Source organism: Phoenix dactylifera, chromosome 4 (assembly GCF_009389715.1).
Source record: "Phoenix dactylifera cultivar Barhee BC4 chromosome 4, palm_55x_up_171113_PBpolish2nd_filt_p, whole genome shotgun sequence".
In the NCBI taxonomy this organism is placed as follows: domain Eukaryota; kingdom Viridiplantae; phylum Streptophyta; class Magnoliopsida; order Arecales; family Arecaceae; genus Phoenix; species Phoenix dactylifera.
The window spans coordinates 15,464,386-15,490,382 of record NC_052395.1 but is presented as its reverse complement, the minus strand read 5'-3'; the positions used below and the strand labels follow the sequence as shown (position 1 = coordinate 15,490,382).

General features: G+C 38.2%; 1 protein-coding gene across 5 annotated transcripts; it reads right to left on the bottom strand.

The window, feature by feature from the left end:
• Positions 1–7,871: 7,871 nt before the first annotated feature.
• On the bottom strand, positions 7,872–25,988 carry LOC103696521 (protein transport protein Sec24-like At3g07100). 5 transcript variants are annotated; one of them, XR_001878896.3, is made up of 14 exons: positions 25,765–25,988; positions 18,377–19,528; positions 18,154–18,292; positions 15,034–15,224; positions 14,763–14,870; positions 14,381–14,584; positions 14,038–14,269; positions 13,799–13,948; positions 13,533–13,689; positions 11,969–12,096; positions 11,454–11,776; positions 10,937–11,122; positions 8,443–8,812; positions 7,872–8,252 (listed from the first exon to the last, which is right to left on the bottom strand). XR_001878896.3 is itself a non-coding variant. In XM_039125645.1 (14 exons), exons 3-14 carry the CDS (start codon positions 19,490–19,492, stop codon positions 8,582–8,584), a joined length of 3,165 nt encoding a protein of 1,054 aa, XP_038981573.1. In that variant the 5' UTR covers positions 19,493–19,528; positions 25,446–25,648; positions 25,765–25,976; the 3' UTR covers positions 8,274–8,581. The 5 variants fall into 5 exon arrangements, 4 of the variants coding, with proteins under 4 accessions (XP_038981573.1, XP_017695953.2, XP_017695954.2 ...); XM_039125645.1 differs by lacking the exon at positions 7,872–8,252 and adding an exon at positions 25,446–25,648 and having other exon boundaries at positions 8,274–8,812; positions 25,765–25,976; XM_017840464.3 differs by lacking the exon at positions 7,872–8,252 and adding an exon at positions 24,755–24,917 and having other exon boundaries at positions 8,274–8,812; positions 25,765–25,976.
• Between the last annotated feature and the right edge of the window lie 9 nt (positions 25,989–25,997).

The following is a 25,997-nucleotide window of genomic DNA, read 5'->3' as shown; positions in this document are numbered from 1 at the left end:
TTATTCATATTTTTCATGATAAAAGGATGATATATGCATGAGACGAGCCAAAGCATCTTATGTAGGAAAAGACATATAAATGATTAAATTTTTGCATATTTGTGGTGACGAGCCAAAGCATCCCATAAATTTTAGAATGCTTTAGTTTAATTTAATCAATAAAGAGTCTTTTTATCATCATTTCATGAAATTGAATAGTTGCATCATATATAATGAATCGGCCCCAAAGGGAAATCATTATACAAAGTTAATGGTGGGATGAAATAATGTTATTAGTATGATATTTATGATGAAATCTTGTTGCCCAAAGGCCTTGAATTCATCATTTTTATTGAACAATATCTAGTAAAATTTTATCCATTGAATAACGGTGTCTAAGAAAAGCTTGTCAAAAAGGCATACGTGCCTAAGAAAGGCTGGTACTTAAGTGAGCCTAGTGCTCCACCACCGATCTGGAGCTGATCTGGCTGTTATTCTTTGGATTTTTCAACTAGATATATAAAGTTCATTAAATATCATACTTAATACATTAGTTTTATCGTAAAGGGGTAAATCATGTAAAGTTAATTTTGATTTACTCACTAAATTGCTAATATGGGTTAGTGATTTAGATAAGGTTTTAGCGTAATTATAGCATGCATATTGATAGTAAGCATATGTTTTGCAGCTTTGTTTCCGACAGTTTTTTCACAATCTACATCATGCATCCCAATACTTAATGGTTCAAATTTCTCGGAATGGAAAGAAAGGCTGACATTTACTTTAGGGTTCATGGATATTGATCTGGCACTTCGTGAGGACATGCCACCTGTCCCCACGGAGGAAACTACGCCAGAGGAGAAAAAGTTGTATGAGAGGTGGGAGCGGTCAAACCGCTTAAGTCTTTTACTCATACAAAATCATATCTCCAGAAAGATAAGGGGCTCAATTCCAGATTGCAAAACTGCAAGAGAATTCTTAACAGCAGTAGAAGAGCAATTTGTGAGTTCAAAGAAAGCCCTAGCCAGCACCTTAATATCAAGGTTTGCTTCCTTAAAGTATAATGATAATGGTGGCATACGCGAGCATATTATGGAATTACGTGACATCGCTGCCCAATTAAAATCATTGGAAGTAGACATGTCAGAAACTTTTCTTGTACACTTTGTCCTTAATTCTCTGCCTATGGAGTATGCACCATTTAAGATCTCATACAACACACATACAGAAAAATGGACTATGAATCAACTTCTAGCCATGTGTGTTGATGAGGAGCAGAGAATAAAACAAGAGAGGCAAGAGAGTGTTTATCTCACCTCTCATAAGGGAAAAGGACATAAAGAGGTCGGCAGTACCAGTCATCATATTCCTGTTAAGAAGAAGAAAATGAAAGTGTCAGCCAAAGTGACTGACAAAAGGCAAATAAAGTGCTTCTTCTGTAAGAAACAAGGACATTTGAAAAAGGACTGCATCAAGTACAAGAAATGGCTCGAAAAGAAAGGTACTTTTCTTTCCTTAGTGTGTTATGAATCAAATTTTATTGATGTACCTCATAACACATGGTGGATTGACTCTGGTGCTACTATCCATATATGTAAAACTTTGCAGGGATTGTTGAACAAAAGAATTCCAACGGAAAGTGAGCGAAGCATCATAATGGGAAATAAGATGCGTTCACATGTGGAAGCTGTTGGAACGTTCAAATTGACCTTAAAGACTGGCCATATTTTGTATCTAGAAAATACCTTCTATGTACCTGGATTTTCAAGAAACTTGATATCTGTTTCTAAACTTACTTCCTTTGGATATACCGTTTCATTTGGACGGTCTTTTGTAAACCTTTCTTTGAATAATATTGTTGTTGGTAATTGCTTGTTAGAGGATGGTTTATTCAAATTAGACCTTGATACATCCTTTGAGCTATCCCTTTTATCCCTGCAAAATAAAGATCATTATGGATTAAAACGTAGCCTAATAAATGAAAATTCCTCTATGTTATGGCACCGAAGATTAGGCCATATCTCCATAAAAAGAATCAAGAGATTAGTAAATGATGGAATTTTACCAACTCTTGACTATGGTGATTTTGAAACTTGTTTAGACTGCATCAAGGGAAAGCAGACTAACAAGTTTAAGAAAGGTGCCATTAGAAGTACAAATTTATTGGATCTCATACATACAGATATATGTGGGCCCTTTTCGACCCCATGTTTTACTGGTCATAAGTATTTTATCACCTTTATTGATGATTACTCACGCTATGGGTATCTCTACTTGTTGTATGACAAGGCTGAGGCATTAAATGCCTTTAAGCTTTTCAAAACAGAGGTAGAGTTACAACTTGATAAAAAGATTAAAGTTGTGAGATCAGATAGAGGTGGTGAATACTACGGTAGGTATACTGAAACTGGACAACATTTAGGTCCATTTGCTCGATTTCTTCAAGAGCAAGGTATAGTTGCACAATATACTATGCCTGGTACTCCTGATCAAAATGGAGTTGCGGAAAGAAGAAACTGAACATTAATGGAGATAGTAAGAAGTATGATTAGTCACTCAACTCTCCCAATTTCTCTGTGGGGTGATGCCTTAAAAACCGCTGCGTATATTCTAAATAGGGTTCCTACTAAAGCTGTCTCAAAAACACCCTATGAAATTTGGACAGGTAGGAAACCTAGTTTAAGACATCTACATATTTGGGGGTGTCAAGCTGAGGCAAGGGTGTACAACCCACAAGAGAAAAAGTTGGACTTTAGAACCATTAGTTGTTATTTTATTGGTTATCCAGAAAAGTCCAAGGGATACAGATTTTATTGTCCTAATCATACTTTGAGGATTGTGGAGACAAGAAATGCTAGATTCCTTGAAAATGACCAAATCAGTGGGAGTATAACACCTCAAGAAATTAATTTTGAGGAAAAGCAAACTCCGTATGGTGTGCAAGATTCAAATAAGCAGCCAATGATTCCTCTACCTATCATTGATAATGATTTGGAGGAGGATGAGTCTACTATTAATGTTTCACTTGAATCTGTGCCAGTTATCACTGAGAATGTTGCTCCTCCACCTATAGAACCAGTGGATCAAGAAGCAACTTTAAGAAGGTCATCAAGGGTAAGGAGATCTCCAATTCCACCAGATTATATAGTATACCTTCAAGAAAATGATTATGACATTGGCAATATAGATGATCCAATAAATTTCTCACAAGCCATAAATTCAGTAAATTCCTCCAAATGGCTAGATGCTATGAAAGATGAGATAGATTCTATGGCTAAAAACAATGTTTGGAATCTTGTTGAACTACCTCCTGGGGCTACTGCAGTACGCTGCAAATGGGTTTTTAAAACCAAAAGAGACTCCAAGGGTAAGGTAGAGCGACATAAGGCCAGACTTGTTGCCAAAGGATTTACTCAAAAGGAGGGTATTGATTATCATGAAACCTTCTCTCCAGTTTCAAAGAAGGATTCTTTAAGGATAATTATGGCTTTGGTGGCTCATTTTGACTTAGAGCTGCACCAAATGGATGTGAGAACTGCATTTCTTAATGGAGATTTAGAGGAAGAAGTTTATATGAAACAACCTGAAGGTTTTGTTTCAGAAGGTCAGAGTCAAAAAGTTTGCAAGCTAAATAAGTCTATATATGGACTCAAGCAATCATCCCGACAGTGGTATCTTAAGTTCAATAACGTCATTTCTACATTTGGCTTTGTAGAAAATGTTGTTGATAGATGTATTTATCTTAAGATCAGTGGGAGTCGATTTATTTTTCTAGTCCTATATGTAGATGACATTTTGCTTGCTAGCAGTGATTTGGCATTGCTTAGAGAGACTAAGCAATTTCTCTCCAGCAATTTTGATATGAAGGATATGGGTGAAGCCTCATATGTCATCGGCATTGAGGTTCATAGAGATAGATCTAAGGGAAAAGTTTGTCTATCTCAAAAAGCCTACATTAAGAAAATGTTGGAGAGATTTGGTATGGAAAATTCCAAACCAAGCCCAGTGCCTATTACTAAAGGTGAAAAGTTGAGCCAATCACAATCTCCGAGGAATGAAATTGAAAGGGAGCATATGAAAGCTTTTCCATATGCTTCACTAATTGGGACTTTAATGTATGCTCAAGTTTGTACCAGACCTGATATAGCATATGTTGTGGGATTACTGGGGAGATTTCAAGCTAATCCAGGAATGGAACATTGGAGAGCTGCAAAGAAAGTATTGAGATATCTTCAAGGAACTCAAGATCATATGCTCACATACAACAAATCCGATCTTTTGGAGATAGTTGGATACTCAGACTCAGACTTTGCGGGATGTCCAGATAGTAGAAAATCAACATCAGGTTATATCTTTCTACTAGCTGGTGGTGCAGTCTCGTGGAAAAGTTCAAAGCAAAAGATGACAGCTGCTTCAACAATGGAGGCTGAGTTATTAGCATGCTATGATGCAGTTACACAGGCTATTTGGTTGAGGAACTTTATCGCAGGCCTACAGATCGTGGACACTATTTCACGGCCCATAAAGTTATATTGTGATAATTTAGCAGCAGTTTCCTCAATAAAGAATAACAAGATATCTAATGGAAATAAGCACATGGAGGTGAAATATCTTGTTATAAAGGAAAAATGTGAAGACCATAAAGTTTCAGTTCAATACATCAATACTGTGCTTATGTTAGCAGATCCTTTGACCAAAGCAATAGCTCCGGGATTGCACAAGGAGCATGTTGGTCAAATGGGTCTTTTCTGTATAAATTAATTGATGTATTATTGTGCACATTTTAGATGGTTGTAAATCACATATATTATATTTTCTGCTTTAATGAATTCATATGGTTTATGCATACTATGGTAGCAGAAATTGTGACCAAAGAATGAATTTTATGAGAAGTTCATTCATAAGGGTTTGGTAATATAGTGATCATGGAAGGTTATACGCCGATCAAATAGGTGTTATTTCCGCCATTGTTCGTATTATTATTCTCAAAGTAATCAAACATAAAGCTTGCCCAAATTGATATCAGGATAGAAAGAACATGCGTATACAGATTATAAAATTCAAGTACTAAGGATATTTCACTTGTCAATATGGTACGAATGGGAGAATGTTGGGATCCCGTCAAGTTGTGGCCCACATTGACAAATGGCGTCAATATGGTCCAAGTGGGAGAATGTTGGATCCCGTTTAATTAAACCCTGATCCTGTTTAATTAGAACCCACATCTTGACAAGTGTCCCTTGAATTTTGTAAATCTTGATAATCACAAGGGCATTACGGTATTTTCACAGCAGTGAAGAGTTACCTTGATGGGGGGTGACTCTTCACGGGTGTAACCACCTGCAGCGTTTGGTCCCTGGAGAGGGCTATAAATAGCCTGTTAGACCCCTTCTCAAAACACGCATTAAGTGCTCTCTCTCCAGAAGATTACTCGCTAACCTTTGTTCAGATCACCGGTGATCGAGACTGCGCACGCATTTCAAAGCCCAGAGTGCAATTAAAGATGGATTTAGCGAATCAAGGTATGATTTATAATTCATTAAGTTAATCAATTCCATCAGACGCTTCTAAGCGTCGAAAAAGAGCAGACGACGCTTAAAAGCGTCGTCGGAATCCTACTTACTAAACTCCTCATTTAACACTAATTTTTTCCTTAATTACCTTAAACACTAACTTAAGACAATACTTTTAAACGTCGTCGCACACTACCTAGGCTAGACGACGTTGAAAAACGTCGTTGGACGCCAGACGATGCTTAAAAATGTCATTGGACGCCAAACGATGCTTAAAAGCATCGTCGGACGCCACCCCACTCCACCGCACTTTCATTCCACCGCACTCTCTCTCCAAACCCACCCTATAAAAAGCCAAGCGATGAAACCCTACCCACAGTGGCTGGCCTCCAGCAAACCCAGCAGCCTCGGTGCTTCTCCACTGCGCCCCTCAAGTCTCAACTTAGAAGTCGGAAGGTCCATCCACCGCACGCCCCTGCCGGCGAGGAGGAATTGCACAGCGACTGTGGCTCCTCGTCCTCCATCGTGGATGACGATCTCGAGGTCATCACATCCGTCTACCACCATCCGCCTCTGCCATTCGATCTTAACCTCCATCCGCCGCCCAATGACGGCGACCTCGATCTTTACTGCATCATCCTCTGGCTCTAATGCCCCGATCCACCTCTACCGTTCGATCTCAACGTCCACCCGCCGCCCGACGACGACAACCTCGACCTTTATATGTTTCTTTCTTTTCTTCTGTCGTGGTCTATTTTTTTGTTATTTTTTCTCCTCTTATTTTCTTCTCTGGTTGAATCCATTTAGCTGTAACATAAATCTGAGATGGGGGCTTGCTTCTCTAGTTCCTCATTTTTTTCTTCAACCATCTTCGCACGTTGAACTTATAAATGTTAGGACAGACTTTAAAAGGTGCCAGAAAAGATGAGGTTTTTTTTTGGTAGTGGTGGCTGTGTATGGATAATAAATGCATGACTCGTGGTTTTGGATATGAATAAAAATAGAACCATCTTCGCACGTTGAACTTTTCCTTTGTATGGCATGCACAACGATCAAGCAAGTGCTTTTCTGGTGCATGAGGATCGGATTAGTGGAGAATAGCATCTCTGTGCTAATTTTCGTGGAAGTATTGGAGTAGATTCCAGCTCGATTTACGTCATTGGCAGAAACAGCGGTAGTTTGTTATTCTAGAAGCGGGTGCGCTAGCTCTTCTCCAATGGCTTCTTTTATTCTCGTTTCCGGGTTCCTTCTCATGTGATATAATGGTTCCTCGGATTGTTAGGAAGTTTTCTCTGGGGCCCGTGCTAACCGATGTGGTTTGCACCTGCTGGCTTGGGATGTTCGTCGTCGTCGGCTATCCCCATCTTAAACATTTGGAGGGAATCTACTCCAATAGAATAGAATTGTAGGTTGACCGGCTTGATTGCAATCCGCACTTGATCAACGTGCTCGACGACTCTTGGACGCAACTTGTTCGAGACATTAATAGACCGATACCTTTAAACACGGAGCTGGCTCCTCGAGTGAATCAATCATGCTAGCGACTTCATATGGCCAACATGATGATCCAACCAGGAACTGTTTGTCGCACTCATGCTTCCCCAGTGCCACGGGATGATAGAATGCCAAACATTCTCGGAGAACCGGGCTGATCAAATTTTCCGGGGCTGAAATTTTCAAACATCAGTGAGAGGTGCACATGCAAGCTAATAAAGTGAGGGCATCGACCGCATACACGGTTGCCACTTGTGCTTGAAAAAGATACGTAGAAGCCAAACAGTCGCGTCTCATCGCTTATTTGGAAGTTATTGTGGTGCTGCTGGCTTTTAACAGCGGAGCTGTTGCAGTTTGGAGGCTTGGGGTTGACCGCCTGCCGGAGATATAAGAATGACTCCTAGGACATGATCGCCAGTTGTCTGATTTGCGACAGGTTGCAATGATCCGAGTGCGAAAAATGGGATCCTAACATGAATTCTTGGGAGGATGGGAAAATGGCTCGCAGTAAAGCCCCAGGAACTGGAGGGGCCAGATGAAGCAATTGAAATGGAATAATATATTCTATGGCACATTTGGTAAGGCCAGGAATAGTGAGATCTTTCAAGGGAAGATCATCACTACCGTGCAGATGCGACGAGTGCAAAAGCCTTGAACAGTAAAGCAAAACCGAAGGTCGCATGCCAACCCAGGCACATAGGGTACTTACATGTATTGCTAAAGCAAAAGTCAGTCTCCACCTAGGGCAGCATATATGTACATGCACTTACAGATTCAGAGAAAATTTTGAATATAGAAAATAGTTCAAAAAAAAGAAAATGAAAAAAATAGCTGCATAGAAATGCATTCAGATAGGAATCTCCAGCAAATAATACCATCTCAAAGTATTTCATAAGTTTAGCTTTTTATTGTTATGGACCATTGTGGCGAATCATTCAGCATATAGAAAAATTGCATACAACTGGAGAGATTGACAAGATGATATATGCAACATATTTAACCGATCCAGGATTGGAAATACTCTGCAGCTTCCAAAAGTTTTTAGAACTGAAAAAAAAAAAAAAACAGAACAAAGCTGGCTAATTTTACGATGCATTTGGCTTATGGTTCAGATATGGAATCCACATTGCACTAGGCTTGCAGTTATGTGGAATCTGTGAAAAGAATGGAAAAGCAAAGCTCTACTGCTATCAAAAGAACCATCTTATAGTCAAAAAAAAGTGAATATATTTAATCCCTTGTTTCTCATTCCAGCAGCTGTATAACCTACAATGAACAGAAAAACAACTTCATGAAGCACTAGGAATATTCTTATTGTGATACGAGAACAAATTTACTTACCACAATCAAAGAACAAAAAGTTAGGCAAATAAATATAATATAAAGAATAAAACTAGCAGCATATCATATTACAAATGGAATGCAAACCAAATAGTGCAACTTGATTGCTGGTCACCTCTTGATTCAGGCTCAGTGGTTCCTTCAGAACATGAAAAGCCTCAGAGCTCTGAACTGAATACCTATTCTGCTTTGTGACACAAAATGAGGACCAGTGGGACACCATAAGGTAGAGGACTGAAGTTGTGTTACCCTCTTCATGAACTCTGCAATTGGCGGTATATTTGGAGAATCCAATCAACGTAACCACTGGTTCCAGCAGCCTGATCCTCGAAGAGGTTGGAAAGCAGCAAGGAACCTTCTCTTGGCTGTTCACCTTGCCTCACCACACGGCATAATTGAAAACAGGACGGATCCTTCTCCCTCAATCTTCTTATTATCCTCATCAGTTTTCTTGAATACTCATTGTCATGTTCAAGCAATGCAAGCTGCAAAGCAAGAAGAGAAAATATGAGTATAAAACACACAAAAATCAACAATACCAACTCACCCATTGCACTAGAACAATATGTATGACCAATTATACAGACTAAAGAATCATTTGATAAGACTGTCTCTTTCTTCTTTTCTTCCTTTTTTGTCCTCTCTTTTTCTTTTGTTTGGGGTGGGGTGGGTTTTTTGCCCTAAACCCTAAACCTATATGAAATTTTTGTGCATAGTAATGACAAACACCAGTAGATAGGCAAGATGAAGTCAGACTGTTGGCATTTCTGCAGATCTCCTATATTTCTGAAGTCATTCCCAAGCACCTTTAAACCAGATCAGTACCGATTTAAAAATCTGAAAATGAATTCAGATTAGTGCAGAAGAATATTTTAGGAAAACAAATACATGCTCCCAACATAATCCTATTTACAGCCTCGGAAGAACACTCGAGAATAAAAATGATGAGACAAAAGGACAGAAGAATAGAATTTAATCTCCTTCACTCATCGCAAAAAATTATTTTTTACACCATCCCCTCCCTTAATGCATCTAAAAATATAATAAGTTTACTAAATAAGACTCAAGTAACTACAACATCTCTATACATTTTCAGAAGGAAAGAAAAAAAGAAAGCAGGTAAGACACTGTCAAGCTTTCTAAAAAACCAAGTTTGTATCTTTGTAAAAGCCAAAAAAACATCCAAGTCAATAATTAAAAGCCACAATCTCCATGGCTTAACCTTTTCCTAAACCAGTCTAGAAACATGGTAGGACTTCTAGATACCAATGCCATAAAAAACAGAACTCAAAAACCCACTAAAAGTTTAGCCCTAAATATATACAGAAGGCACAAGGGGAAAAAGAGAAAAGCCTATCTTCTAGCAAAGAACATATAGAATCCAATTTAAACCTGAACTAAATCAACTTGTACAAGTTCTTAAAAAATAAACCTGTGTTTATACAATTGGCTTCTGGTAACATACAAGTCTTTCTTGGTATTATTGGTGAACATTTTAATTGGATTCAGTTCTTGCTTAATCTAGATTTGAGTTCAATATTTGAGCTCGAAGTCGACCTACTATCTTATCAGGCAAGTTTGGTCTAGCTTGGGCTGCGTAGACCCAAAAAACTTGATTGAAGTTCTATCATAAGTTTCAGCACTTAAATCCAAACCAAGCATCCAGATAATGGGTGTCTTTGGGACTTAAATCAGGTCCGGTTTAGGTAGAATATAGGTCTAGACGACACTATAACACATCCAATGAGATGAGAAAGTAATGAGAATTTGCCTTTTGTCAGGTAGTTTCTTCATGCCTCACATGGAGCTAATACACACAAGAATAGTGGTGGGAGAAGCAACTGGTGGTCGGAATAGATGAAAGGGCAGGTAGGGGAGCATGGTTCTGCTTCTCTTTTGTACGAAGAACCAGTTATGGTATACATTGCAGAGTCTAGGAGTCTATTTACATAGCTCCCAGAAAATTATTCTGGAAATAGATAAAAATCCGTGTGTATGAGAATGCTAAGTGCCCTATTTGGATGGAGTTGATAAATAGAGGCCTGCTTTATGCCTTAGCGGTCCAGTAATTTGGACCACTAAACTGGGAACTGCAGCCTGGAGGTTTAGCAGCATGGTAGACAATGAAAGTCCCGAGGAACTTCTAGATCTTAAGGTATTTGACAATGGCAGGAGTCCAACTACTCAAGCATAAGTTTGATGGGATAATGCACTTGAGAACAAGATTGCAGATCAGATGCCCCAAGTTTTAAAAGTTGCTTATTATTGTTTCAACAACATGTCACAATGTGCAATTCTCGAGGGAATGTTGATCTGAAATATCTACTTGCATCAGATTAAGTATTCCTAGAACAAAACAAGCATACAGTGGTCTAATTCATATAGTAGGCATAAATAACATGCTCTAATCTAGTGCAAGTTATTCAAACGGATTTTTATTTATTATGTCAATAACACGTTATAATGTGTATTTCATAGGAGATTTTAAATTTGAAATTTATAATTTAATCAGATGAAGTATACATACCATGCAACAAGCATACAGTGGTCTAAATTATAAAGCACATGTAAATAACAAGCTCTATAGTGATTTAAGAAAAGAATCATACCCTGGATAGATCAGGGAATCCAGATAAGTCAACTCCAAGTGTATTATTAACTATATCAGGTGACAGCATCCTGCCTAACCAAACAATGAAGCTGAATCCATCATCATAAATATACAGCGCTCTGGGATCTAAGCTTTGTGCACTCAAGGCTAACTGCTTAGATGACTCATTAAATTCCTCGGGACCCTGCAAAAATGAAATTCATAATTAATGATTAGCCACCAGACTAATTTTAAAGAGGTAGCTTGTGTCCTGATGAAACAGTTTCCATGGAAGAATTTCAGAAAGTTAAAAATTGTACCAACTTAATGATATCAACATGACATTCTTTTAAATTTAAAATTTCATTTAATAGAATTAGAAATTTCTAGAGAACCCTAATAATGCAATTCTTTTTATTTTTCTTCACAATTAAATAAACAAAACACTGTAATGTCCAAATAAATTTCCTACTAGTATCTTACTGAAAGTAGCATCACTTGACTCAAACAAGAAATGATAATGGACGGAATAATACCTTTATGAGGTTCTCATCTATCCTATATAAACCAGGATAGAGAAGTTTAAGCATCCTTCTTATAGGTAATATCATCATATTGTAACCAGCCGCACAGCGTTCATCGAGAGGAACATCAGCATAACCTCCACGAAGAGCTAAAGACTTGCAAAGAGACAATACATATAATGGCAAGAATCTCAAGGATTCTGGAAATATCAGCCTCCCACCCAACCGATGCTGCACAACATGGAGATTCCGGTACTCTTTAAGGCTTTTCACAAGCTTTAGCTGCATTAACTGGCGAGCATCTTCCAGCTTATGAGACAGTGTGTTTTCAACGGCTGTAGGTTTTTCAGATTAGTAGTTAGTAGGAAAGCATAGTAGGATGTGATAATGCTTAGACAACCCACAAAATGCATAGCTTATGAGACTCTGTTTTTCAATGGCTGTAGGTTTTTCAGACTGGTAATTAGTAGAATAGTATAGTATAGGATGTGATAATTCTTAGAAAACCCACAAAATGTATAGCTTACCAAGCCTGCTTAATAACAAGATAATGGCCCCAGTATCTGCCTGGCGGTACATTTCTCCAAGATCAGCTACTACATGTGCAGCTGCCGTATGGACTCTAATTCGTCTTTCACCTGAAGAGGAAGTATATCTTGTGCTTGCTAAGGATACACATTTGCATTTAAACTGGCATCAGAAAACACTCAAGCATACCTAGAGAGGACAACATGTTGTACATTCATTCTACAAAAACACTTGATACAAATTGAACATAAAAGAAATCTGAAAAACACAGCTGCCAGTTGAAACCATGATGAAGACCAGAAAACAGGTCCTTGAAATCCAGCAAAGGATATTAAGTGCCAGGACATTAATATTCCAACTTAGCCTACTACTACTAGACTAAAAAAAATGAAGGTATACAAGAAAAAATGACAATAAATCCAAGAAAACAGAACAACAAATGCCAAATACAATCAAATATCAGAAACAAGGAAGCCATGTTCTAGCTATTTCAGCTAGGCAAATAAATAAGGACAATATTCAAAAACATTAATAGGAAAGAAGCATTGATTTGATTTCTCACAGAAAAGGTAAGGACAGTTAAAAGTACGTAACAATGTCAGTTGTAATGCGTAATTCTCAAAGTTGACCTTGTCCGGTGCACACAACATGCAGCATATCACACAAAAATTGGTAAGAAATGAAATGAATCAGTATTAAGGGCCATAGATAACAGCCTTCACTTGCAACAGACACAGACTACAATAAAGAAGAATTAATGTACCACAATTAAATGTATGGCATAATTTATCCCTAGCATGAATTTCTCCTCAAACTGACGGTCAATCATAGATAAATTTCATAACAAGAATTCATTTTATGGTATATATTTGATGACATCCTCGAATCTTATAAAGGAAGGTTATGAGAAGTAGCAAGCAACCTCCAAATGCTTCAAAGTTCACACTTGCAAGAAGTTGGAAGGAATGGTTTCTCTCAAACTTGAAGTTTATAAAAGAGGGAAATGATTTTAATATAAAGTTACAATAATCTCTTAAACACATATCATCAAAAAGCAAAGAGCCACATTCTGACTGCATTTCTGGCTGCTGGTATTGATGTTCACCTTTTATCCATAAGTTTGCAAGTTTATATCCATGAAAGTAATTGTACAAGAACTCTTGTCCCTCCATCTCTTTACTGCTCTCTTGCATGGGTGCATGTAAAGACATACTCACACTTCCACATCCATTCACAAGTTTAAATGTTTATGCCAGTAAACTTTGCCACCCTCTGTGTCTTGTGTGTTTTGCACATGCCCAGGGGGCATGCAGGTGCATTATGAGGTTGTTTCATACTAACGACTATTCTCACAAGTGCTTTTCTTTTATGCTGATATTTTTCACACCATTCCCTTTCTTGCATCTAAATTGCCGCATTTGGAGAATCAACTTGTTTGTGAACCTATATTTATGCGGAGAAGAAAGAAAGAAAGAAACAGGATGGTTACAGGCAAAAAAAGAAAAAAGAAAAAAAGAAAAAAAAAAAGAGCACTGAAAAAGCACGTAGGGAGAGAAAGGATACAGCAGCGCAACTTGAAAATATACAGTCTGTGTTGTCATCAAGGTGTCTTCCAAAGATAATTGCATTGCAAAGGCTTTATCACAATCCACAGCTGGAAGGGCTAATAAATCTGTTGATCTCAGCATAAAATGGCCATGATACGTTGTAAAACGCACCCCTGAAGAACCAAAAAAAATATATTTAGAATATCAAATAGCATTTTTCACAGGAGAAGTCCAAGAGGTTTGTAGTAGAGAGGGGGGGAGGAACCTACTCCATTTACTTACCTTTTCCACATCTAACGCGCATCACAGATTCCCAGGCGGTTTCCCTGGTGAGATCCCTGGCCAATTCATATCTAAGTTTCTCCTGGTGAGTGGGTGCCTGAAATGATGGATAATGATACACCTGACCACCAGTGTATTTCGCAAGAGATCCTGGCATGACCAATAGATAGAGATGTGTCAAAAAAGGAATGCTGATATTCTAATTGACCATTATAAAAATATTTTTGCACCATTATTACCTAAGGAAGCTATATCAGTGTACTTTTCACTGAAAGCATATACATCCACCGCAATCTGATGCTTTGTAAATTCAGCGGCCATCTGTTTATAAAATGGATCGTCAGGTATCCGTAAAGTATGTTCTTTATCTGTTCCATAAATACGAAGATCATCTCCACGTAGTCTTAGGCGCCCAACACCAATAGAAGGTAATGTACTCTGAAACACCAACAACTTCCCTCCAAGTTGACTCTGTCCAGAACAAAATAAGGGGGGGTCAGGATGCATATACATAATTATCAAATCCGCCCCCTAGAAGCACTGACAAAATCAAGAACAAGTCACCAGCAGATATCATCTTACCATAACCATCAATGCTGCTTTAAGAGCAGGGCCCAAGGCAGATTCTATGTTTGCATTGTCCTGAAACATACTAGGCAAGCTATCCAGTAATGCATCCACAACATGTCTAGAATCAGATAAATTGACAAGAAGATCATCAGGCAATGGTAAAAATATATCATCCAGATCTGCCACCACCAGCATTTGAGGCTGTGTCAAAGAAGACTGGAACAAACCAAAAAAAAATTAATTGACATTAAGGTTGCCTGTCTTAAAGAATCATCAAGAAAACAGGACAAAACTAACAAGTTGTAAAAATGGAAATATAGGAGCAGAAATTGCCACAAGACAAACAGATTAACTATGTGCAGCATTTAGATCATTGGAGGGAAATCATACATGCCTTTAAATTATGGAAATGTAATGTGCTATCAAAAGTTAAGAAGCCAATCTGTGTCCTAGGGAAGCCAGGTAGTTCATCAAGACAAGACTTAATGGTCGTTGCCACAACCTGCATAAATATGTCAAAAATGAATATGAATTCCATGATTCAGATGATAGATATAGAGTAAAATTACAAAAATTGATCACGAAGCTAATATAACTGTCAGGGGAATGAAAGAAGCAGACACTATAGAGGTAAAGACAAGCTTCCCAGAGTAAAAAGTGGTTACCTCAAGAAAACCAGACCGAACTGCAGATACCGATACATCAATAAGGAAAAAATATAGTGGTGGCATTGGTGGTCGCACCATATATTCAGTAGGAGCAACAAATTCCACACTTCCCTTAGAAAGCTCAGGTCGTTGATCTACATCACATCTTCTGCCACTAGCATCCAAAGCACAATAATACTCCCCAGAAACTAAATGAGTCAAATATGCAAGTATTAGCATAAAGCTTGGCACCAAAATTATGAAAATAAGGGGAAAAATGACATCATCTGAAAGCCATGTTCTCAAATCCTACCCACAGAAATTGTAGAATTACAATAACTGAGTATCAGTATAATTTTATTAGTACAAATGAATAATTCTCTAAATAATGCTTTTAGTAGAGACAGATATGCAAGTATTAGCATAAGGCTTGGCAGCAAAATTACATAAATAACGGCAAAGATGACATCACCGGAAAGCCATGTTATCAAATGCTACCCACAGAGATTGTAAAATACCAATAATTAATACTTAGTATAATTTTATTGGTACAAATGAATAATTTTGTACCAATCAAAAAAGATAAAGAAATCAATTAACTCAACAATCAGGTCTGCAAGAATATTTTACTGAATGATGAAAACATACACACTAACATCTACACAACATAGGAGAACCGTTAAGTTATTTGATGGACAGATTTTATACAAGATTACATATAGTTAAGTTGTATACACCTACATTAAGTATTAGTTGAATCAAATTTCATGAGAGGAGCTATTTTGCTTTACTGTCTCCTACCTTGGGATGCCAACCAGCTGAGCTGCTAGTCAGCAGCTAGTATTCGGATCAATACAAACCAAGCTTGAGATAAAATTTTGAGCTCCAAATATAAACAAGCTGAACAGGAGCTATGACTGGTCTGCTCACATTCAGCTTGACTAAGATCACTAATATAAATATATAAATAACATTCATGTAACACTAAATGTTTATTGTTTGCGTGTGATATTACATTTATACCTTTCTAATCACATTTTGTACCAACATGATCTATAGATATCCTTTTATTTTGAGTGGCAAGCTAAATTCCGGTAATTAGATGAACTAATGGAGGAGGCCTCTTCCCATCTCTGTTTACCACTCCCTCACCATTATGCCCTCTGTATTCATCACCGAGCCTAATCAAGCCAAGCTCAAGCCAGTACAAACATATACGAACAGAGCTTGAGCTTGGCTTAGCCAACTCATGACAAGCTTGACCAAGTTCAAGCTGCCCTAAGCTCACTCAAGATCAGCTCATTTGCATCCCTAATCTTATCTTCACAATTTCGTCAATTTATCAAGGAAAATTAATTAGTTGACTGTCCATCATTACAGAAACCATGTCAAGGACCATCACTAACAAGTTCATGCTGAGACCTGACCAATATTGATTGCTCTTCCACCAGCAAGTCAGCACCAGGACCAGTCAAAGAAGTTCGAAGGGATTGATTCTTACATAGAGGGCAGTACATCTGAACCATTGGATCCAACACCCCTCCTTTTTTACTTCTGGCAGAAAAAAGCACCATTCGCAATCCTTTGAATGTCCTATTCTAATAAGAAACTCCTGTGCTAATTTTCAAGACTCTTAAGGATCAGTTCTCTACCAAGAAAGCAAATTTTCAGTTTGTGGCATCACAATAAGCTCTGGGTAAGTTTGATCACTCAGTGTGATGTGCGCATGTGTGCACGCACATGCCCCGCAGAGCCACTTGGAGCAATTCAAATAAATTGCATGTATTGCTAGTTTGTGACCTGAGTGCTTTTAATCCATTAATTAAAATTTCACCCATTGGTGTATAACACATCAAGGTAGAGTATATTTTTGTCATTCTTCTATGGCTATTTAAAATTATGAATTCTTAAATTCAATGTTCACATAACTTTTGAGCCAAGTTGGGATCAACCATTTTATTTCCAGTGGTCCCTGCACTCTCTAGTCTCTTCTCCTAATCACACCTTTCCAGAACAAGGCAATTTATATCTTGTTGATTTTGGGATCCTTTATAGTGTGCATGATGTATTGAGACCTCCAGCTCATACATCTATTCTTCTAGATTCCAAACCACTCACCTTCCTCTTACATATAGTTATATTCAAACCCTAATGGATTAGATCTAATGCCACATCTTCTGCAATACAAATAAGACACTCCAAAAGTTTCTATACAATTCAAAGTGACATCAGATTCGAAAAATGTTCTGCTACTAGATTATAACGTTAACAAAGCCTTTGATTTTCTAAACCTTCGAAGCAATGATTAAGGTTGTTGAACCAAGTCCAGAACTATTATCTGGTTGCCTCCCTTGATCCCATCAACTGTATCACTTTAAATTGTCATCATATAAAACTTATAATTGCCTCCATCAGATCTTATCCTTCCACCACCATCACTTCTCTTGACCCAAATTCCAATCATCTCAGGAGACATGGTCCGTTTGCCAAGCACCATGTGCAATCCACACATATTATACACGTACACGTGCCATGTGATACTGAGATAAGCAGTAATGCAATGTCTACCACCTGGCAAGACCACCATAATCCAGCACCAGCAAACTTGTCCTATGTGGTAGACGTGTAAGCACTTGAAGGACCATCGACACATTTTATTGGTTCTGGCTGTGCCTGCCCTGAATCTGAACCTATTAGGAGTAAAATTTTTCATTAAGATTCCTTCTTTTCCCCAATGTCACCATTATTGAGATAAACATTAGCCGGGATTACTTCTACACAACTAGAAAGCTGTTGTTTGATATATCAATAAATACAGTCATGATGGTATTCCTTATAACAAAAGAGACCATCTTCATTTACTCCTAAATTGTCAAAATGGTCCACTACATGTGATTTTGCAGGCTTAACCATTACAATAAACAGCGCAAAGCAAGCAGGAAATATTATCAAAAGGAAGGTGATGATAATATGGAAACTGATCAGTTATACAGTATAAATCTTTATCAATTAGCAACTGAGATATCTTTATAACAGAATTAAGAAAGAAGCAAATGCACAACTCAGAGCCTGAAATTTCAGTAAATGGAGTTACAATCATTGAGAAAAAGCAAAAAAAAAAATCAGCTTGGTTATTACCATCATTGAGCAGAGAACAGATGTTGCAACGCCACTTCCTTCCTGCATCCGTGAAAGTCACGTATGGATTCACATATGTTCGACATCTTCGACACCGAATAATGCCAGCTGGTCCAAAATTGACAATTGGTACTTCCTCCTGAAAGACAAAATTGTTAACAAGTAGTTTGTATGAATATAACAAGAGCACCACTACCATAAGCAAAAGAAATTATAAATTTACCCCATCAGGAACTTCTGCTAGAGGATGAACCACTGCTCCAAGAGGCAAATGCCACCTAGCAAGCAATGACTGAGAACTCGGTATTGCATAAGTTGTCAGTCTCAAAAATCTTGGGTGGCAATTTAAAGGGAATGTCTCAAGAATTTTAATAGGCTCTTCATCACCACTTAGTGGCCTTGGCAAAGATTTGACATCAACACCATGATCAAGTGACCCAGGAGCTGACCCAACGGACAATGACTGGAACTCTTCAACCAGACCTTGAAGATTACCTCCTATAGGAGGTCCTATGTTAGGGTATTGAATTTGTTCTCTTGAATTGTAACCCAGAGGACCTCCTATAGGAGGTGGTGGTGGTGGTACAACACCTCCTTGGTGAGCATGATAAGAAGCATGAACTGGAGGAACATGAGAAGATGGAAAAGCCTGCTGCAATGGTGGTTGCGAAACTGATCTAGGAGCAGGCAACTGCGGCTCTGCAGAAGCGGGGGGCATGTTACCTCTCGGGAGACCATAGGAATATCCTTGCAAAGATGGCTGAGGAGGTGGTCTGGTTGCAGAGAATGATGACTCTGACAGTGGTGGGGGCATATTACTTCTAGATGACATTTGGGTTGCAGTTTGGGGTGGAGGGCCCATTGGCACTGAGGGAATCTGGGGCTGAGGACGAAAAGATCCACTAGGGGATGGACCAGAAGAACCCACGGGACCCCGGAAGGGCGTTACAGGTTGACCAGGAGGAGGAAACCTAGGAGCTTGTGTTTGCTGATACGTAGTTGCATCTTGGGCGGGGTAAGATGTTGGAGGGGGTGGACTGGACGGACCATTATACCTAACTGGTGGTGGTGGTGGTGATCTATAATTGGACATCTGAGTGCCAGTAATGGGCCCTGAGGATAAAAATGGTACTGTGGTTTGTGGAGTGCCTGATGCCCCCAAGATGGTCCCAGGCCCTGAAGATAAAAAGGGGGTTGTGGCTCGCGAAGCACCAGATGCCTCCAAGCCGACAACAGGACCCGAAGATATGAAAGGTGTCGAAGACTGTGGGGCTGCTCGAAAGGGTGACACAGGTCTTCCAGGAACATTTGTTGGCTTATCATTCCCCATGGGCTGCATATTTATTGATAGTATTCAGCTTATGGCAGGAATAACCTGATACATCACAACATAAACATTTAAAGCTTAACATATATGCAGTGTGATTAACATAAAATATCTGAGTGCATCAAATGTAATACTTTTTACAATATATCAATAAATTAACCATCTTATATGAAATAAATACATAGTGAATAAATAGGGAAGATGTCAAATTAATTTCAGGATGAAACTCTGTGCACTTGCATTTCCATCAATTATCACCCCCAGGTAAATTAGTAGATGAATCCAATAGAAAAACTACAAGATATGATTGCACTGTACTTTCAACACCATGAATAACATGTATGACTAATCAGGAATGAAAGGTGAGAAAGGAGATTCCATACAATTGTTATTGAATCGTTAATTGTAAGGCCGAATAATCCATGATAAAACGAAACATGAGATTCTCACAATATATGCATCATCTGATCTCAACTCTTTGATGAATGCTCAATAAGGGACCCCTAACAAAATTCAGCCACCATTCAGGGACCATTTTTGACAAAAATATCTTCCGACGCATATTACTTCACCAATCAAAATTATATGTCAGATGATCCACATGCACACCTAAAGTAGTTTAGATTCAGAAACAATCAACAGCATCTTAATATCCTCTCAAATCTCCCATTCATAGTAAAAGCAATAGTGCGACAAACCAAACTAGTTTGCAGATATTTTCTTACTCTTAAGTGGAAAATGATATTTCATCTCTAAGACAATTAAGATGTGTCAGGCAGGCAGGCAGCTACCATTCCCACAAAACGCTGCCTTCAGGTCAAACTCCAACAGTAAATTCTTTTGGTAATCTGGGCCATTCCAGCATTCGAGGGGTTATGAGATATCATGGTGAAAAGGTATTCTTGGTGTGTGTGAAAGACATCAAGGGCAGGGCTTGTGCTTCCTCTCGAAACACTTACAGATACACATTTAACTATAAACAAATATAGTCATTGCTAGGATTAAGGAAGCTATGCCAATTTCAAATTTTAGTTGCATCTGATACAATATTAAGGATTATATCACACATATATCTCATGTTCTTAAAGAAAGTTTTCGCATATATTCTTGGTATGTGGATGCAGAAAAATAAGATCTTTGTGCTGGCAAATTATTAGTTTGATTCACCTCTTTGTATCAAACTCAGACTTACTAGAACATGGTCCAATCCCGGCATGGTCCATTTCCAGACTTGTTCCATCCCGACACTTGAGATGGTACCCCATCCCCACACTCGAGATGGTGCCCATCCCAACACTCGAGATGGCGGGACGTCCCGCTCTCCCACCAGTATACAAACAAATATAGTAGAAAGAAAATACCAATTTTACAATGACTGTTTATCATAGCTATTTCTATCTAAGTTGTTACATCCTGTTCCTTCTTAAAAGAAAACTCTTGAAATTCGGATAAGATTATAGTAACATTTCCACAACTTTTGCAACTGGTTGACAAGTTAAATTTATATAGCTCTATTAGTTAATACATAAGACCAAACTATATAAGATCTCTAAAGTTTATTCCTGCAATTGCTTTATGCAATCTTTACAATAAATTCCCCTTCTACATTACAAGTAACTATGTTAATCCTACAAAATATAACTAAATAATAGATAATTGAAAGAATTAAACACATTAACTCAATCCACCAACCTCCACCCTAGATGTCACTTATGTAACTTCACATTCCACCATTTATTCATTTTCTACAGATATCTTCCTCTTAAGTGTTTTAAGTTAGTACTCTCTCTCTCTAAATACACAATATGTTCTTTAGAATGCTCAAATTGTGGATGGGATTTGGAATGGAAGCACAAACACATAATCAACGATTGTTGAACCGACCCAAATTGGATGATTCGGCCCATACTGAATCCCCCCTCTTCGACACCGTCATACCGTCATTGCTAGGCCTCCCCCCTCTTCCCCCACCCACTCTCTCTTCACCAGATGTTCATTGCTCCCTTCTTTGATGTCATGATGTTGTCAGTTGGTAAACTTCCCCCTCTCTCTCCCCCCTTCCTCCCTCCCTCCCTCCCTCATCTCCCCCCCAACCCACTCCTTCTCCCTCTCCTCCCTCTCCCTGTTTTGTACTTCCCAACATAGTATAATACAGACTCAGTACCATATCAAACTGGTTGCCAGCTAGTACGAGCCTCAATACCAATCAAGCAGACCTTGCACAGAACTTTGATCTGAAAAAAGACGGATAAGGGATGATGGTGAATGTTGAATATGTTCTTTTTTTTGGCTACAACGGATGACTCATATACTTCTAGTGTGAATACATCGAAAAAAGTTGAAAAATAACAAATCTCGAAGCGCTCTAGGCAGCTCTCTCTCATCAACCCAGAGAGCTCTCCTAGAGTAGTCGGCCACATACGAGGCTACCCAATCTGCAGCTTCATTGGCCTCTCTATAAACATGCTTGGCTTGGAAGGCAACGTCTCCACCTACTATAGCCCGAATATCCCAAGTAATGGGTGGCAACCACCAATGTTACCGGTGCACTCCTGAATCCAGCCAATCACCATAGCTGAGTCACCCTCGACCAGAATTGCACTGGCCCGCAGAACACACCAAGTTTGACACAGACCAGCCCAAGCTGCCCTCAGCTACGCCCCAGGAATAGAAATGTTGTATATGGTTGCAAAAGCCAGAATAAATGGGAAAGGGTTTCTTTTTCTTTACATCCTTCGAAAGTACTAATGTAATTTTAACTGATTCTTACATAAGAATAGTCTCATATTAGGCCAAGATTTTGTTAAAGCCTGTAATTTATGAATACAACATTTTTCTTATTGTTATCTTCTTTTATTTTTTGACCGTAGAAAGACTACTTGTACTTTAAATTATTTTCTTTATGAGCTACTCTTTGTTATTAATACTTTCTTCCCCCTTTTGCAAACATTTTCTAACACAAGATTTTAACTCACACTGTTTAAGGCTTAGCATTTTTCAGAAATTCCATCACTGATATCACATCTCTCTCAATGCTCAGATACGAATATAATAATGGCCTCAATTTTGCTTGAAACAGCTGAAACAAATTGACATGGTCAGGTCTCTCATAAAACAAGGTTGATCATGTTTTTTAGATAGAACTCCGCTATACAGATAATTCTGCATATTATTTGTCTCAAATTCTACATTTTTTCCAAATTCTACAAAGCATTTTTTTTTTTAAAGATTAGATTATACTTTGTGAGTCTTATAAAATATCTGAAAGCATCTGACATAAAATTCCACAAAAACATTGTGGAAGTTTAAAATGTTTGACGAAAGTTCGGGTATACTAAAGCTCAATTCTCAAAGATACATAAAATCATGTGTTAAATGCAATCAAACAATGAATTGATAAGTTATACCTTCAAATGATGTGAAACATTTTAAAAAAAATAAAGTTAATTTTTTTTAAAAAAAACCAAAATGATTCAACCAAAAGTCCCAAATTCAATAATAAACTAAAATGATGGCTAAGTTATCTTTTTTGAATTATTCTACTATTATTTTATTTATAATTTTTCTCTAATGTTTTGACATATTATATTTTGTCCAGGATTGGATCCAAAACTGAAACTCCTATGCACGGATCAAACCAAGATTTCTTCTAATGCTTAAAATTTTGGGTATCCTTTAGCAGCTTATATAATTGAATTTTTCTATCCAGACTATTGCTATTAATGTTATTTTATGCTTAATTTGAATTTTAATTATTTCCTCATCATGTGGTGTCTCTAAAGGGTTTGCTATGAAATATAATAATTACAGCTGAATTTTAAAGATAAAAACTGTAATGTTTTCCTTAAAGTAAGTTATGGCTCTATATTTTTTTGTCTTGCATCTTATTATCCAAGAATAATACTGCCTTAATTAATTCAAAACATAGATGCAAAAGGAGCGTTGACGCTCAGCTGACAGCCAATTGCGAAAAAAAATACCAAACTATTAATGGACCAAAATAAGGATAAAATTGCTACATGCTGACCCAGCACTAGCATGGTACATGTCACATTGAGTCATGTTGTGCTTGTACCTAATACATGTTAAAACAGATTGGCACACACTGACAAATATGCATTGCCAGGCAGCCATGCTGAACGCTCATAATTAAATGTTGACACAATATGGGCTAGTCCATGCAAAACAGCATGAAGACACTTTAACCTTTGGACACAAATTCAATATTCATGAATATTTGGGCATCTTGTGTTTTAGATAAATGGAAAATCTTGAAATAACATCAAAGGGCTTAGAAAACGTGTTAGGAAAAGACTTGATGGTTGTTGATATCCTACATGTGAGAATACCAAAACGGTTTCTTCATGGATCTCTTGAATTCCTAACATCTACACCATATATAATGCAATCCCAACATGGATAGACAACTGCACTTTATTTTTTCATCAAACTCACTTCTGATTCTCCGAAGATACCATTTTAAGCAAAAGCATACATCTACAGGAACCAAAACTTTATGTACGAATGGACTTAATACAAAATGTTCTCACATCAAAATGCCAAACTCCAAAAAAATCACTATTTCATGGGCTTACAGGCCATCCATCATGCACTCCCTTTTAGACCAACTGCACATGCCATAAATCCCAAGCATCGTTCCAGATAACCAGAAAAATAGAAAAAAGTAAAAGTAAACAACAACTGCAACGACAGTCCTTGTTTCAATACCAGAGGGCAACCTTTATGTAGCATGCATTACTTTCAAGTGCAAATACCTTAAGTATAAAAAAAGACTTGGTTAACAATCATTTCATAATACAGAAAACATAAAAGTTCAAAACCCACCTTCTTCTAAAAGCCCAATTCCCCAAGCATCGACACTGCCTTAGACACCACAAAGCCAGTCTATTTCCCTTACTTGATATCTATAGGAACATATCATATCCTTGACATCATAAGCAAAGAACAAAAAATACATAGAACCAAAAAACAAAATAATGTAAAAAGAACACAACCCCGCTCCCCCCCCCCCAAAAAAAAAAAAAACAAAAAAACAAAAAAACAAAGAAGCAGAATATTATCATAAATATCAAACAACAGAACATTTAAAAGAATATTTAAATAATCAAAATAAAATGAAATTTGCTCATAGCAACATGGGCATCAAACCCTCAACATACAGGAACAATAATTCAAACACTAAACAATCAGATTCTAGGGTGACAAAACCCAAAAGAAAGAAAGATTTCCCGAACAAGGAATTGAGGAAAATACCTGCAAGAAGAACTTCAAGAGTATATCAAAATCCAAATAAGGACTGGAATAGAGATAGTGCAATCCACAATTATAAATTCACCTAGAGATATTGGCCAGGATCCAAGAAATCTAGATGAGGGAAATTCTAGAGCAGGTCGGGTGACGGCAAATGACACGTCTGCTGCGCATGGTTAAAGGCTCATTCAGCTTGCATCACATTCTAATCACTAATCATAAAGGCTTAACTGGTAACAAACACAATTCAAGCAGCAATGTTACAGATTATACGTGAGTTTAGGATGTCACCCTCACAAGCACACTTCATGCCATACTAAACAGCAATAGTATACAGACTAATCAGAAGTATATAAAAAGCCTAACGTAAGTAGGCTTCAAAGCAAAGCATGAATATTGCATAACCAGAAAATAAAAAGATCATAGCAAAATACCAAAACAAGGCATAAATTGAAGAACTAGGCATGACTCACCACATCAAAGACAAGAATTTCACATAATTAACAGTCAGAGCACAACGTATCTAATGCACACCATATAGAAAGGAACCGTCGCATTGGTATAAGCAAAAAACTTAGATCCCGGCATAATAATTCATAGCAAGAAACAAGCAAAGCGAACATCAAAGCGAGCTAGTATTTAGACAAAAAACATAACAATTAAAAAACAAAGAGAAAGTTACAGATCCAAGTACAGAGATCACAGTTGGAGTGGGTTAGCGCTTGAAGAAGAATTCAGTATGCCAGGGCATGAAGCAGAGATGGGCAACCGCCAACTGGATTTAGGGTTCGGACTTGAAAGAAAGGTCGGAGATCTGCATCCTGGATTATGATTAGGGCCCGACGGAGATGCGGGAGATCGGCCGGCTATCGGTCCAACAGCATAGAGATCTCCCAGCTAGGGTTAGGATTAGGGCTTTAAGAAGCGGAGAAAAAAGAAAGGGGCGAAGAGGACCAAAGAAAAATGACAGAAAAAGGAAAAGGAAACTGGAGGGAGAGGAATTGGAAAATCACCAGAGAGGAAAGCGGGCCGGCGATCCGAGGGGCGGCGACAGCGTCGCCAACGGAAGGGGGTCGGTCGGCCTGAGTGATTGGCAGCGGAGATCGGAGCACCGTCGATCGGCAGAGGCTGGCGGCCGCGGGTCGGAGGGCAAGAACCCGCGAGGGAGAGGGGAGAGAGTAGGGGTGCGGACTCCGCAGGAGGAGCTTGACGAGGTGGGATGAGTCCTGGATCGTTTCTTGAACCA